The sequence below is a fragment of the Pseudophryne corroboree genome, chromosome 1 (genome assembly GCF_028390025.1).
Source record: "Pseudophryne corroboree isolate aPseCor3 chromosome 1, aPseCor3.hap2, whole genome shotgun sequence".
NCBI classification, from domain to species: domain Eukaryota; kingdom Metazoa; phylum Chordata; class Amphibia; order Anura; family Myobatrachidae; genus Pseudophryne; species Pseudophryne corroboree.
The window spans coordinates 1,023,358-1,037,970 of record NC_086444.1 but is presented as its reverse complement, the minus strand read 5'-3'; the positions used below and the strand labels follow the sequence as shown (position 1 = coordinate 1,037,970).

At 46.9% G+C, this 14,613-nt stretch overlaps 1 protein-coding gene across 1 annotated transcript in view; it reads left to right on the top strand.

The window, feature by feature from the left end:
• LOC134932220 (myosin-IIIb-like) overlaps positions 1–14,613 on the top strand; it is a 374,352-nt gene that overhangs the window by 201,339 nt on the left and 158,400 nt on the right. The window contains exon 12 of the mRNA XM_063926445.1: positions 1,634–1,768. Within this exon, the coding sequence (XP_063782515.1) occupies positions 1,634–1,768 (135 nt within the window). The remainder of the gene's footprint in view (positions 1–1,633; positions 1,769–14,613) is intronic.

Sequence of the window (14,613 nt, the reverse complement as noted above, 5' to 3'; positions counted from 1 at the left end):
CCTGGAATCTGTTCTCCCAGGCTCCTATACTGGCACCTGGAACTTCTTCTCCCAGGCTCATATACTAGCACCTGGAATCTGTTCTTCCAGGCTCCTGCACTGGCACCAGGGACTTCTTCTCCCAGGCTCCTGTACTGGCACCTGGAACCTCTTCTCCCAGGCTCCTAGATTACTTCTGGGTTTGGACACGTTGCTGCAACACCTCCTGTGTAATGTCAGCAAATTCCCACTGGTCCCTCATTATAGACCAGTCTGCACTGAGAAGCGAGCAGGGGTCTTCAGCTCATCCCAGGATAGTCATACTACACAGTAGATTGTTGCGCATATTTTTGTTGCTCGATGTCTTGGGAAAAAAAAATCCCCTCACAGCAGGTGCTTGGGACCATCGCAACGTACAGATGTCACAGTACAATCCTTCATGTTCAGAGGATATACACATTCAGGACCTGCAGGCACTCATTACACACAATAGAGGGAGAGATAAAGTACCGGCCAATCAGCTCTGACTGCCATGTTACATGCTGTGTTGTTAGGAGCTGGTTGGGTGGTACTTTATCTCTCTCCACGGCTTAATACAGTACATGTACTGTGTAATGGACGCAGCAGATAATTGCATACGATCCCCTGGTGCAGCGATTCTATCCGCAGCCCCCCAGAGGTCATCCAGCCTGCAGCTACAAGCGTACAACACTGGCTGCAGATGCTGGTGGGGGTCCGGACTGCAGATGCTGGTGGGGTCCGGACTGCAGATGCTGGTGGGGGTCCGGACTGCAGATGCTGGTGGGGGTCCGGACTGCAGATGCTGGTGGGGGTCCGGACTGCAGATGCTGGTGGGGTCCGGACTGCAGATGCTGGTGGGGGTCCGGACTTCAGATGCTGGTGGGGGTCCGGACTGCAGATGCTGGTGGGGTCCGGACTGCAGACGCTGGTGGGGGTCCGGACTGCAGACGCTGGTGGGGGTCCGGACTGCAGACGCTGGTGGGGGTCCGGACTGCAGACGCTGGTGGGGGTCCGGACTGCAGACGCTGGTGGGGGTCCGGACTGCAGACGCTGGTGGGGGTCCGGACTGCAGACGCTGGTGGGGGTCCGGACTGCAGACGCTGGTGGGGGTCCGGACTGCAGACGCTGGTGGGGGTCCGGACTGCAGACGCTGGTGGGGGTCCGGACTGCAGACGCTGGTGGGGGTCCGGACTGCAGACGCTGGTGGGGGTCCGGACTGCAGACGCTGGTGGGGGTCCGGACTGCAGACGCTGGTGGGGGTCCGGACTGCAGACGCTGGTGGGGGTCCGGACTGCAGACGCTGGTGGGGGTCCGGACTGCGGCACACATTTGATACATAATGTCTGGCACCGGCAGCTGAAATCCGGTGCCTTGCAATCATTAGTATATTTATAAATGGCACCTACTGTAGCACCAATTAAAAATGAGAGTTAACCCCTTCAGTGCCACGGCTGCCATCCTAAATACGTGGGTCAGGTTTCCAGCCACAATATTAATAAATAGGGTTGTACATTTGTACTGTCAGGATTTTCTTTGTGCACGTTGTATGTTCCCCCAGCTCAGCACAGGGTGGGTTACAGAATACGTAAGTCGTTCATCTTTCCCTCTGTGTCCCGGACTATGTCCTTCATAGGCTACAAGAGGATACTCTGCCGACGCACTTTCCTGAGGCTGCTGGGTGAAGTGAAGGCCCATAATGAGAGATTAAAGCTGGAAGAACATGAGGCTGAGAGAGAGCGCGTGAGACTGCAGGAAGAGGCAGCGCACCGTACGTGACCTGTGTCTGTATAATGTACAGTGACTGTGTGACCTCTGTCTGTATAATTTACAGTGACTGTGTGACCTGTGGCTGTATAATGTACAGTGACTGTGTGACCTGTGTCTGTATAATGTACAGTGACTGTGTGATCTGTGTCTGTATAATGTACAGTGACTGTGTGATCTGTGGCTGTATAATGTACAGTGACTGTGTGATCTGTGGCTGTATAATGTACAGTGACTGTGTGACCTGTGTCTGTATAATGTACAGTGACTGTGTGACCTCTGTCTGTATAATGTACAGTGACTGTGTGACCTGTGTCTGTATAATGTACAGTGACTGTGTGACCTGTGGCTGTATAATGTACAGTGACTGTGTGACTTGTGTCTGTATAATGTACAGTGACTGTGTGATCTGTGGCTGTATAACGTACAGTGACTGTGTGATCTGTGGCTGTATAACGTACAGTGACTGTGTAATCTGTGGCTGTATAACGTACAGTGACTGTGTAATCTGTGGCTGTATAACGTACAGTGACTGTGTGACCCGTGTCTGTATAACGTACAGTGACTGTGTGATCTGTGGATGTATAATGTACAGTGACTGTGTGATCTGTGGATGTATAACGTACAGTGACTGTGTGACCTGTGGCTGTATAATGTACAGTGACTGTGTGATCTGTGGATGTATAACGTACAGTGACTGTGTGATCTGTGTCTGTATAATGTACAGTGACTGTGTGATCTGTGGCTGTATAATGTACAGTGACTGTGTGACCTGTGTCTGTATAATGTACAGTGACTGTGTGATCTGTGGCTGTATAAGGTACAGTGACTGTGTGATCTGTGGCTGTATAAGGTACAGTGACTGTGTGATCTGTGGCTGTATAACGTACAGTGACTGTGTGATCTGTGGCTGTATAACGTACAGTGAATGTGTGACCCGTGTCTGTATAATGTACAGTGACTGTGTGATCTGTGGATGTATAACGTACAGTGACTGTGTAATCTGTGGCTGTATAACGTACAGTGACTGTGTAATCTGTGGCTGTATAACGTACGGTGACTGTGTGACCTGTGTCTGTATAATGCACAGTGACTGTGTGATCTGTGGATGTATAATGTACAGTGACTGTGTGATCTGTGGATGTATAACGTACAGTGACTGTGTAATCTGTGGCTATATAACGTACAGTGATTGTGTAATCTGTGGCTGTATAACGTACGATGACTGTGTGACCTGTGTCTGTATAATGTACAGTGACTGTGTGACCTGTGTCTGTATAATGTACAGTGACTGTGTGATCTGTGGCTGTATAAGGTACAGTGACTGTGTAATCTGTGGCTGTATAACGTACAGTGACTGTGTGATCTGTGGCTGTATAACGTACAGTGACTGTGTGATCTGTGTCTGTATAACATATAGTGACTGTGTAATCTGTGGCTGTATAACGTACAGTGACTGTGTAATCTGTGGCTGTATAACATACAGTGACTGTGTAATCTGTGGCTGTATAACGTACAGTGACTGTGTGATCTGGGGCTGTATAACGTACAGTGAGTGTGTGACACGTGGCTGTATAACGTACAGTGACTGGTGACACGTGGCTGTATAATGTACAGTGACTGTGTGATCTGTGGCTGTATAATGTACAGTGACTGGTGACCCGTGGCTGTATAACATACAGTGACTGTGTGATCTATGGCTGTATAATGTACAGTGACTGTGTGATATGTGTCTATGTAACGTACAGTGACTGTGTAACGTACAGTAACTGTTTGATCTGTGGCTATATAATGTACAGTGACTGTGTGATCTGTGTCTGTATAACATATAGTGACTTTGTGATCTGTGGCTGTATAACGTACAGTGACTGTGTGATCTGTGTCTGTATAACATATAGTGACTGTGTAATCTGTGGCTGTATAACGTACAGTGACTGTGTAATCTGTGGCTGTATAACATACAGTGACTGTGTAATCTGTGGCTGTATAACGTACAGTGACTGTGTGATCTGGGGCTGTATAACGTACAGTGAGTGTGTGACACGTGGCTGTATAACGTACAGTGACTGGTGACACGTGGTTGTATAATGTACAGTGACTGTGTGATCTGTGGCTGTATAATGTACAGTGACTGGTGACCCGTGGCTGTATAACATACAGTGACTGTGTGATCTATGGCTGTATAATGTACAGTGACTGTGTGATATGTGTCTATGTAACGTACAGTGACTGTGTAACGTACAGTAACTGTGTGATCTGTGGCTATATAACGTACAGTGACTGTGTGATCTGTGTCTGTATAACATATAGTGACTTTGTGATCTGTGGCTGTATAACGTACAGTGACTGTGTGATCTGTGTCTGTATAACATATAGTGACTGTGTAATCTGTGGCTGTATAACGTACAGTGACTGTGTAATCTGTGGCTGTATAACATACAGTGACTTTGTGATCTGTGGCTGTATAACGTACAGTGACTGTGTGACCTGTGGCTGTATAACGTACAGTGACTGTGTGACATGTGGCTGTATAATGTACAGTGACTGTGTGACCTGTGGCTGTATAATGTACAGTGACTGTGTGACCTGTGGCTGTATAACGTACAGTGAATGTGTGACCTGTAGCTGTATAACGTACAGTGACTGTGTGATCTGTTTCTGTATAACGTACAGTGACTGTGTGATCTGTGGCTGTATAATGTACAGTGACTGTGTGATCTGTGTTTGTATAACGTACAGTGACTGGGTGACCTGTGTATAATGTACAGTGACTGTGTGATCTGTGGCTGTATAATGTACAGTGACTGTGTGACCTGTGTATAACATACAGTGACTGTGTGATCTGTGGCTGTATAACGTACAGTGACTGTGTGACCTGTGTATAACGTACAGTGACTGTGTGATCTGTGGCTGTATAACGTACAGTGACTGTGTGACCTGTGTATAATGTACAGTGACTGTGTCATCTGTGGCTGTATAACGTACAGCGACTGTGTGACCTGTGGCTGTATAATGTACAGTGACTGTGTGACCTGTGTCTGTACAATGTACAGTGACTGTGTGATCTGTGGCTTTATAATGTACAGTGACTGCGATCAGTGGCTGTCTAACGTACAGTGACTGTGTGATCTGTGGCTGTATAACGTACAGTGACTGTGTGACCTGTGTATAACGTACAGTGACTGTGTGATCTGTGTCTGTTTAACGTACAGTGACTGTGTGACCTGTGTATAATGTACAGTGACTGTGTGATCTGTGTCTGTATAACGTACAGTGACTGTGTGACCTGTGTATAACGTACAGTGACTGTGTGACCTGTGTATAACGTACAGTGACTGTGTGATCTGTGTCTGTTTAACGTACAGTGACTGTGACCTGTGTATAATGTACAGTGACTGTGTGATCTGTGTCTGTATAACGTACAGTGACTGTGTGACCTGTGTATAATGTACAGTGATTGTATGATCTCTGACTCTCTAACGTACAGTGACTGTGTGACCTGTGGCTGTATAACGTACGGTGCCTGTGAGACATGTGGCTGTATAACGTACAGTGTGTAAATGCTGATTTACTTACAGGACTAAAAGCAACACTTTAAAAATACACACAATACACTTTAAAATGGAGCTACTGCGACGTTGTAATCAATCCTTAGCCTACGTACTTTTTACACAGCGTACAAAGCCCCGTACCGTGTACGCACTTTGCGTACAAACGCAGCGATGGATGTACAAAGTACACGCGGTGCATACACACACAAAGACACGCCGTGAGCACTTTGCAGCTACACGTGTGGCTGAGATACACTTACAAATCTAGCAGAGAAAGAGACACGACACAATTTGTATTTAAGAAGTTGGGATCCGACCCGCCAACATATAATTGATAAAAAGGGGGTTACAACAAATATACAATTACAATAAGAGAAAAGAGGCTACAATACAATGGTACATACGTTTGGTTTCGCCAGCGCCACACTGTCCCGGTGCTCAGATCAATCAGGCATGATAACCCTTCAGAGAGAGAGATTACCGACCGGCTAGGTAGCTTGGCTTTTTATACAGTTGATCAAAACATAATACAATGGACACTGTGTGCTCTTCTTCCATTGGTTCGGTGGTGGGACATATCCTGTGCACCAGGGACCATTGGTCAGCTCAAGCGGTGGGCGATGGCTAAGACTTGAGATGTGATTTGTGTTGTTTGCATCTGAGTTCCCGCCCCATGACCAGTTAAACCCCTCACATTAATCATACATAAATCTGGTATTATTAATAACTTATTGTTGTAATATGTGACAATATTCTTATACCCACCAGATTAATGTTTACGTGACTCTGAACAATATGATCCCGCACATGATATGATTTTCCATTTCAATCCTCAAGATATACACATACCTATATATATATATCTCCATACATTTTCCTGTTATTACAATTTGTTAGGGAACATATATATATATATATATATATATACACACCACATTTCCAAGAGTTCAGACCATGGGGTATATTTATTAATATTCGTGTTTTTGCCGTTTTTAAGGGTGTTTGAACTCGAATGGTATCTGGTGCATTTTACTGCAACTTTTTGAATCCTGATACGGTCATTTACTAATCTGCCAAGTTTGCAACATTCGTCTTTTCCGATGTCGATGTGATTCGTAATGTCAGGCAGTGTTTTACGGGAGTTATGAGTAAAACACTGCCTGACAAAACACAAGGAATCCCGGACGGATCTGTGAGATCCGTGCATGGCTTCATTGTGCACCTTAAAAAAAAAAATGTAAGTGTTAAAATTAAAAAAAAAAAATTGCGTGGGGTCCCCCTCCTAAGCAAAACCAGCCTCGGGCTCTTTGAGCCGGTCCTAGTTGCAAAAATATGGGGAAAATATTGACAGTTGTTCCCCCATATTTGAACAACCAGCACTGGGCTCTGCGCCTGGTGCCAAAAATACGGGGGACAAAAAGCGTAGGGGTCCCCCGTAATTTTAACACCAGCACCGGGATCCACTAGTCAGAGAGATAATGCCACAGCCGGGGGACACTTTTATATAGGTCCCTGCGGCCCTGGCATTAAATCACTAACTAGTCACCCCTGGCCGGGGTACCCCTGTCAGTCAGGCAGCGCACGGCAGAGATACAATGTAGCGCATAGGCGCTACATTGTATCCAATGGTGGGAACTTTGCGGTGAGGTTACTCGCGGTCAACCGCTGACCGCAAAGTTCCCACCATTGGATACAATGTAGCGCCTATGCGCTACATTGTATCTCTGCCGTGCGCAGCCTGACTGACAGCTCAAGAGTGCACAGGCAATCAGGAGAGTGCCACGACGTGGCGCTCCCTGATTGTCTGAAGGGCCCCTCTGTGACAGGAGTCACGGGGGGTCTCGGCAGTCGGGGAAAGGGGTCCCATATGTAAACATGGGACCCCTTTCAGTGCGTGGTTCGGGTTTTTCGGTTTGTTTTTTTGCCAAGTACGTGGATTACAAGCTCAGAAGAGGACCGATCTACACTGGATTTTTGTGAGTATAATTTTTTCCACAGGTACCCCATGGATTCTACTTGGAGAAGTGGACCGACCCTCGTTTGAACATAGGTAAGTATGTGTGAATGTAGGTGTGCATGTATGTAATAAAGTGGTACTTTCAAGGTGTGTGAGTTCTGTTTTTATTTGGGTATTTTTTTTGTAGTAGTACTACAGGTACCAGCGGGCCCGTTTTCCCCCAACATGCTGGTACTTGTGGTTCTCCAAGTACCAGCTTGCGGGGGAGGCTTGCTGGGACTTGTAGTACTGCTACATAAAACAATATTCTTTTTTTTACACATAGCTATCAGCCCCCCATCCGCAGCCCTTGGATGGGGGGGACAGCCTCGGGCTTCACCCCTGGCCCTTGGGTGGCTGGAGGGGGGGACCCCTTGATTTAAGTGATTTAATGCCAGGGCCGCAGGGACCTATATAAAAGTGTCCCCCGGCTGTGGCATTATCTCTCTGAGTAGTGGAGCCCGGTGCTGGTGTTAAAAATACGGGGGACCCCTACGCTTTTTGTCCCACGTATTTTTGGCACCAGGACCAGGCGCAGAGCCCGGTGCTGGTTGTTCAAATATGGGGGAACCCCTGTCAATTTTTTCCCCATATTTCTCTAACGTCCTAGTGGATGCTGGGGACTCCGTCAGGACCATGGGGAATAGCGGGCTCCGCAGGAGACAGGGCACATCTAAAAAGCTTTTTAGGTCACATGGTGTGTACTGGCTCCTCCCCCTATGACCCTCCTCCAAGCCTCAGTTAGGTTTTTGTGCCCGTCCGAGAAGGGTGCAAACTGGATGGCTCTCTTAAGGAGCTGTTTAGTAAAGTTTTTTTTAGGTTTCTAATCAGTGATTCCTGCTGGCGACAGGATCACTGCAACGAGGGACTTAGGGGAGAGACTTGCAACTCACCTGCGTGCAGGAGGATTGAAGTTTTAGGCTACTGGACACTGAGCTCCAGAGGGAGTCGGAACACAGGTCAGCCTGGGGTTCGTCCCGGAGCCGCGCCGCCGATCCCCCTTACAGACGCTGAAGAAAGACGGCGGAACGGAGGTCCGGAAACAGGCGGCAGAAGACTTCACAGTCTTCAGAGAGGTAGCGCACAGCACTGCAGCTGTGCGCCATTGTTGTCACACGGCTCACTGACACGGTCACGGAGGGTGCAGGGCGCTGCTGGGGGCGCCCTGGGCAGCAATATAAATACCTATTTGGCAAATAAATACATCACATATAGCCATTAAGGCTATATGTATGTATTTTAACCCAGGCCAGTTATTAAAAAACCGGGAGGAAAAGCCCGCCGAAAAGGGGGCGGAGCTTATTCTCCTCAGCACACGGCGCCATTTTCCTGATCAGCTCCGCTGGTGAGGAAGGCTCCCACTCTCCCCTGCACTGCACTACAGAAACAGGGTTAAAAGAGAAGGGGGGCATAAATTGGCGATATAATTATATATTAAGAGCGCATATATAGAAACAACACCTTCTAGGGTTGTTATATACATTATAGCGCTTTTGGTGTGTGCTGGCAAACTCTCCCTCTGTCTCCCCAAAGGGCTAGTGGGTCCTGTCCTCTATCAGAGCATTCCCTGTGTGTGTGCTGTATGTCGGTACGTGTGTGTCGACATGTATGAGGAAAATGTTGGTGAGGAGGCGGAGCAAATTGCCTGTAATGTTGATGTCACTCTCTAGGGAGTCGACACCGGAATGGATGGTCTACTTATGGAATTACGTGATAATGTCAACACGCTGCAAGACGGTTGACGACATGAGATGGCCGGCGGACAAATTAGTACCGGTCCAGGCGTCTCAGACACCGTCAGGGGCTTGTAAAAACGCCCATTTACCTCAGTCGGTCGACAGACACAGACATGGACACTGACCCCAGTGTCGACGGTGAAGAAACATACGTAATTTTCCTTTAGGGCCACGAGTTACATGTTAAGGGCAATGAAGGAGCTGTTACATATTTCTGATACTACAAGTACCACAAATAAGGGTATTTTGTAGGGGGTGAATAAACTACTTGTAGTTTTGCCTGAATCAGATAAATTAAATGAAGTGTGTGATGATACGTGGGGTTCCTCCGATAGAAAGTTATGGGCGGTATACCCTTTCCCGCCAGAAGTAAGGGCGAGTTGGGAAACACACCTTAGGGTGGATAAGGCGCTCACACGCTTATAAAAACAGGGCGTTACCGTCTCTAGATACGGCCGCCCTCAAGAAGCCAGCTGATAGGAAGCTGAAAAATATCATGACAGTATATACACACATACTGGTGTTATACTACGACCAGCAATCGCCTCAGCCTGGAGGTGCAGCGCTGAGGGGGCTTGGTCGGATTTCCTGACTGAAAATTTTGATACCCTTGACAGGGACAAGATTTTATTGACTATAGAGCATTTTAAGGATGCATTTCTATATATGCGTGATGCGCAGAGGGATATTTACATTCTGGCATCAAGAGTAAATGTGATGTACATATCTGCCAGACGAAGACACGACAGTGGTCAGGTGAGGCAGATTCCAGACGGCATGTGGAAGTATTGCCGTATAAAGGGGCGGTCCATCGGACCTGGTGGCCATGGCAACAGCTGAAAAATCCACCTTTTGTTACCCCGAATCACATATCGGCAAAAAAGGACACAGTCTTTTCAGTCTCAGTCCTTTCGTCCCCATACGGGCAGGCGGGCAAAGGCCAGTCATATCTGCCCAGGGGTAGAGGAAAGGGAAGAAGACTGCAGCAAGCAGCCCATTCCCAGGAACAGAAGCCCCTCACAGCTTCTGCCAAGTCCGCAGCATAACGCTGGGGCCGTACAAGCGGACTCAGGTGCGGTAGGGGGTCATCTCAAGAGTTTCAGTACGCAGGGGGCTCACTCGCAAGGGAGCTCCGGGATCCTACATGTAGTATCCCAGGTGTACATTGGAAATTCGAGACATCTTCCCCTCACACAATTCACAGGCTGTATTCCCAGCAGGTGATAATCAAAGTACCCCTCTTACAACATGGAAGGGGGTAGTATTCCACACTATATTGTGGTACCGAAGCCAGACGGCTCGGTGAGATCTGAAATATTTGAACACTTACATACAAGCGTTCAAATCAAGATGGAGTCACTCAGAGCAGTGATAGCAAACCAGGAAGAAGGGGACGATATGGTGTCACTGGATATCAGGGACGCTTACCTACAGGTCCAAATTTGCCCTTCTCACCAAGGGTACTTCAGGTTCCTGGTACAGAACTGTCACTATCAGTTCAGACGCTGCCGTTTGGGTTGTCCACGGCGCCCCGGGTCTTTACCAAGGTAATGGCCGGAATGATGATTTTTCTTAAAAGGAAACATGGACGCTTTCCTGATAAGGGCAAGGTCCAGAGAACAGTTGGAGGTCGGAGTAGCACTATCTTAAGTAGTTCTACGACAGCACGAGTGGATTCTAAATATTCCAAAATCGCAGCTTTTTCCGATGACACGTCTACTGTTCATAGGGATGATTCTGGACACAGTCCAGAAAAACGTGTTTCTCCCAGTGGAGAAAGCCAGGGAGTTATCCGAGCTAATCGGGATCCTCCTAAAACCAGGAAAAGTGTCAGTGCATCATTGCACAAGAGTCCTGGTAAAAATGGTGGCTTATTACGAAGCAATTCCATTCGGCAGATTTCCCGCAAGAACTCGTCGGTGGGATCTGCTGGACAAATGGTCCGGATCGCATCCTCAGATGCATCAGCGGATAACCCTATATCCAAGGACAAGGGTGTCTCTCCTGTGGTGATTACAGAGTGCTCATCTTCTAGAGGGCCGCAGATTTGGCATTCAGGATTGGATGCCGGTGACCACGGAGGCCAGCCTGAGAGGCTGGAGAACAGTCACACAGGGAAAAAATTTCCAGGGAAGTGTGATTAAGTCTGGAGAATTCTCTCTGCATAAATAAACTTAGAGCAAATTTATAAGGCTCTAAACTTAGCAAGACCTCTGCTTCAAGGTCAGCCGGTATTGATCCAGTGGGATAACATCACGGCAGTCGCCCACGTAAACAGAAAGGGCGGCACAAGAAGCAAGAGGGCAGTGACAAAACTGCAAAGATTTTTCGCTAGGCGGAAAATCATGTGATAGCACTGTCAGCAGTGTTCTTTCCGGGAGTGGACGACTGGGAAGCAGACTTCCTCAGCAGGCATGACCTCCACCCGGGAGAGTGGAAACTTCATAGGGAAGTTTTTCAGCATGATTGTGGACCGTTGGCAAAGACCAAAGGTGGACATGATGGCGTCCCGCCCGAAAAACGGGACAGGTATTCCGCCAGGTCATGAGACCTTCAGGCGATAGCTGTGGATGTTCTGGTAACACCGTGGGTGTACCAGTCAGTGTATGTGTTCCCTCCTCTGTTTCTCATAACCAAGGTATTGAGAATTATAAGACATAGAGGAGTATGAACTATACTAGTGGCTCCGGATGGGCCAAGAGGGACTTGGTACCCGGAGCTTCAAGAGATGCTCACAGAGGACTAAGGGCCTGGGGAGCTAAGAAGGGACTTGCTTCAGCAAGTACCATGTCTTTTCCAAGAATTACCGCGGCTGCGTTTGACGGCATGGCGGTTGAATACCGGATCCTGAAGGGAAAAAGGCATTCCATAAGAGGTCATACCTACCTTGGTCAAAGCCAGGAAGGAGGTGACCGCACAACGTCATCACCACATGTGGTGAAAATATGTTGCGTGGGTAAGGCCAGAAAGGCTCCACGAAGGAAATTCAACTAGGTCGATTCTGCACTTCCTGAAAACAGGAGTGTTTTGAGCCTCAAATTGGGTTTCATTAAGATTTAAATTTCGGCCCTGTAGATTTTCTTCCAGAAAAAAAAAAAAAAAAAAATTGACTTCAGTTCCTGAAGTCCAGATTGTAAAGGGTGTATTCCATATACAGTTCTTTTGTGCCTCTAGGGGCACCGTGAGATCTCAACATAGTGTTGGGATTCCTTAAAATCATATTGGTTTGAACCGCTCAAATCTGTGGATTTGAAATATCTCACATGGAAAGTGACCATGCTGTTGACCAATATCTCACATGGAAAGTGACCATGTTGTTAGCCCTGGCCTCGGCCAGGCGATTGTCAGAATGGGCGGCTTTGTTTTACAAAAGCCCATATTAAAATTTTCCATTTGAACAGGGCAGAACTGGGACTCGTCTCCAGTGTCTTCCTAAAGGGGTGTCAGCGTTTTCACCTGAAACAACCTATGGTGGTGCCTGCGGCTACTGGGAACTTGGAGGACTCCAAGTTACTAGACGTTGTCAGGGCCCTAAAGATATATATATATATATATATATATATATATATATAGTTAGGACGGCTGGAGTCAGAAAGTCTGACTTGCTGTTTATATTGTATGCACCCAACAAGCTGGGTGCTCCTGCTTCTAAGCAGTCTATTGCACGCTAGATTTGTAGTACAATTCAGCTTGCACATTCTGTGGCAGGCCTGTCACAGCCGAAATATGTAGATGCCCATTCCACAAGGAAGGTGGCTTCATCCTGGGCGGCTGCCCGAGGAGTCTCGGCATTATAACTTTGCCGAGCAGCTACGTGGTCAGGGGAGAACACGTTTGTAAAATTTTACAAATTTGATACTCTGGCTAAAGAGGACCTGGAGTTCTCTCATTCGGTGCTGCAGAGTCATCCGCACTCTCCCGCCCGTTTGGGAGCTTTGGTATAATCCCCATGGTCCTGACGGAGTCCCCAGCATCCACTAGGACGTTAGAGAAAATAAGAATTTACTTACCGATAATTCTATTTCTCGTAGTCCGTAGTGGATGCTGGGCGCCCATCCCAAGTGCGGATTGTCTGCAATGCTTGTACATAGTTATTGTTACAAAAATCGGGTTATTACTATTGTTGTGAGCCATCTTTTCAGAGGCTACTTCGTTTTGTTATCATACTGTTAACTGGGTTCAGATCACAAGTTGTACGGTGTGATTGGTGTGGCTGGTATGAGTCTTACCCGGGATTCAAGATCCTTCCTTATTGTGTACGCTCGTCCGGGCACAGTACCTAACTGAGGCTTGGAGGAGGGTCATAGGGGGAGGAGCCAGTACACACCATGTGATCTAAAAAGCTTTTTAGATGTGCCCTGTCTCCTGCGGAGCCCGCTATTCCCCATGGTCCTGACGGAGTCCCCAGCATCCACTACGGACTACGAGAAATAGAATTATCGGCAAGTAAATTCTTATTTTTTGCAACCAGGACCGGCTCAAAGAGCCCGAGGCTGGTTTGGCTTAGGAGGGGGGGACCCCACGCAATTTTTTTTCGAAGTTTTTACAGTAAATAGACCCTTTCCCATAGATAACCATGCACAGATCTCACTGATCCGTGCATGATTATCCAAACTCGCCTGGAAAAAGCAGGTCTATTTTTTTGCTGCTTTTTTTAACGAATCGCAAAAAAATACACCCGCACTTGAGCACTCAGAGACTAACACCCAAATACGAATGAATAGTGAATACCCGTGTTGTAGGAAATAACAGCCGCGTTTGACCGATGGTCTATTCATTCGTATTTCTGAACTTTGTCATTCAAACCATTACGAATAGTCCAAACACTGCCGAGATTTGTGCTTAGTGAATTCCCGTGTTGGGACTTAGAAAAAAAAACACAAATCGGACAAACTCGCACACACACACATTTCCAAGAGTTCAGACCATGACTGTTATTACCTTAGCTATCTAAATTTCTGGTTTGTAATTTGTCAGCTATTGCTAATTGAGTTTCTCTTCAGTCAAACTAGGTTCCCGGATATTGTTTTTTTGTTTGTCCTGTCTTCAGATAAGACGATGACAATCCAGTATTTATTGTCTTCGACAGATACTGGACAACTCTAGAACAATGGGGGTAACCAAAGGTATTTGCCTTCTTCATAGGATTTCAAAGCTTTGCGTAATTAATGCCGTCTGGTACATTGTATTAGAGTTTCTAGGAGGATAATTTATGTGTGAACCATCTTCTTGCTATTAGAAGAATGATCAGACAGTGGGTGATTTATGCATTATATGGATTAAATATATGATATGTCTTTGTGGCTTTTCCATGCGAGTACAAATGCTACCGTAATTACTCATACCACGCGCTAACACGCATGACCGCGTGAGTGATCATACGCAATTTGCGAATATGTGCACGCACGGCAGAATAAGTACGCGCACGGAGGCCATCTGTGTGGTGTTTGTATGAGATGTGTGTACTATAATATTTCCCAACTTCGACAGTCCACCCTTTGGCAGTCATCAATAACTGCCACTTTTAACTAATAAACAGAAAAATATTACATATACAATATATACA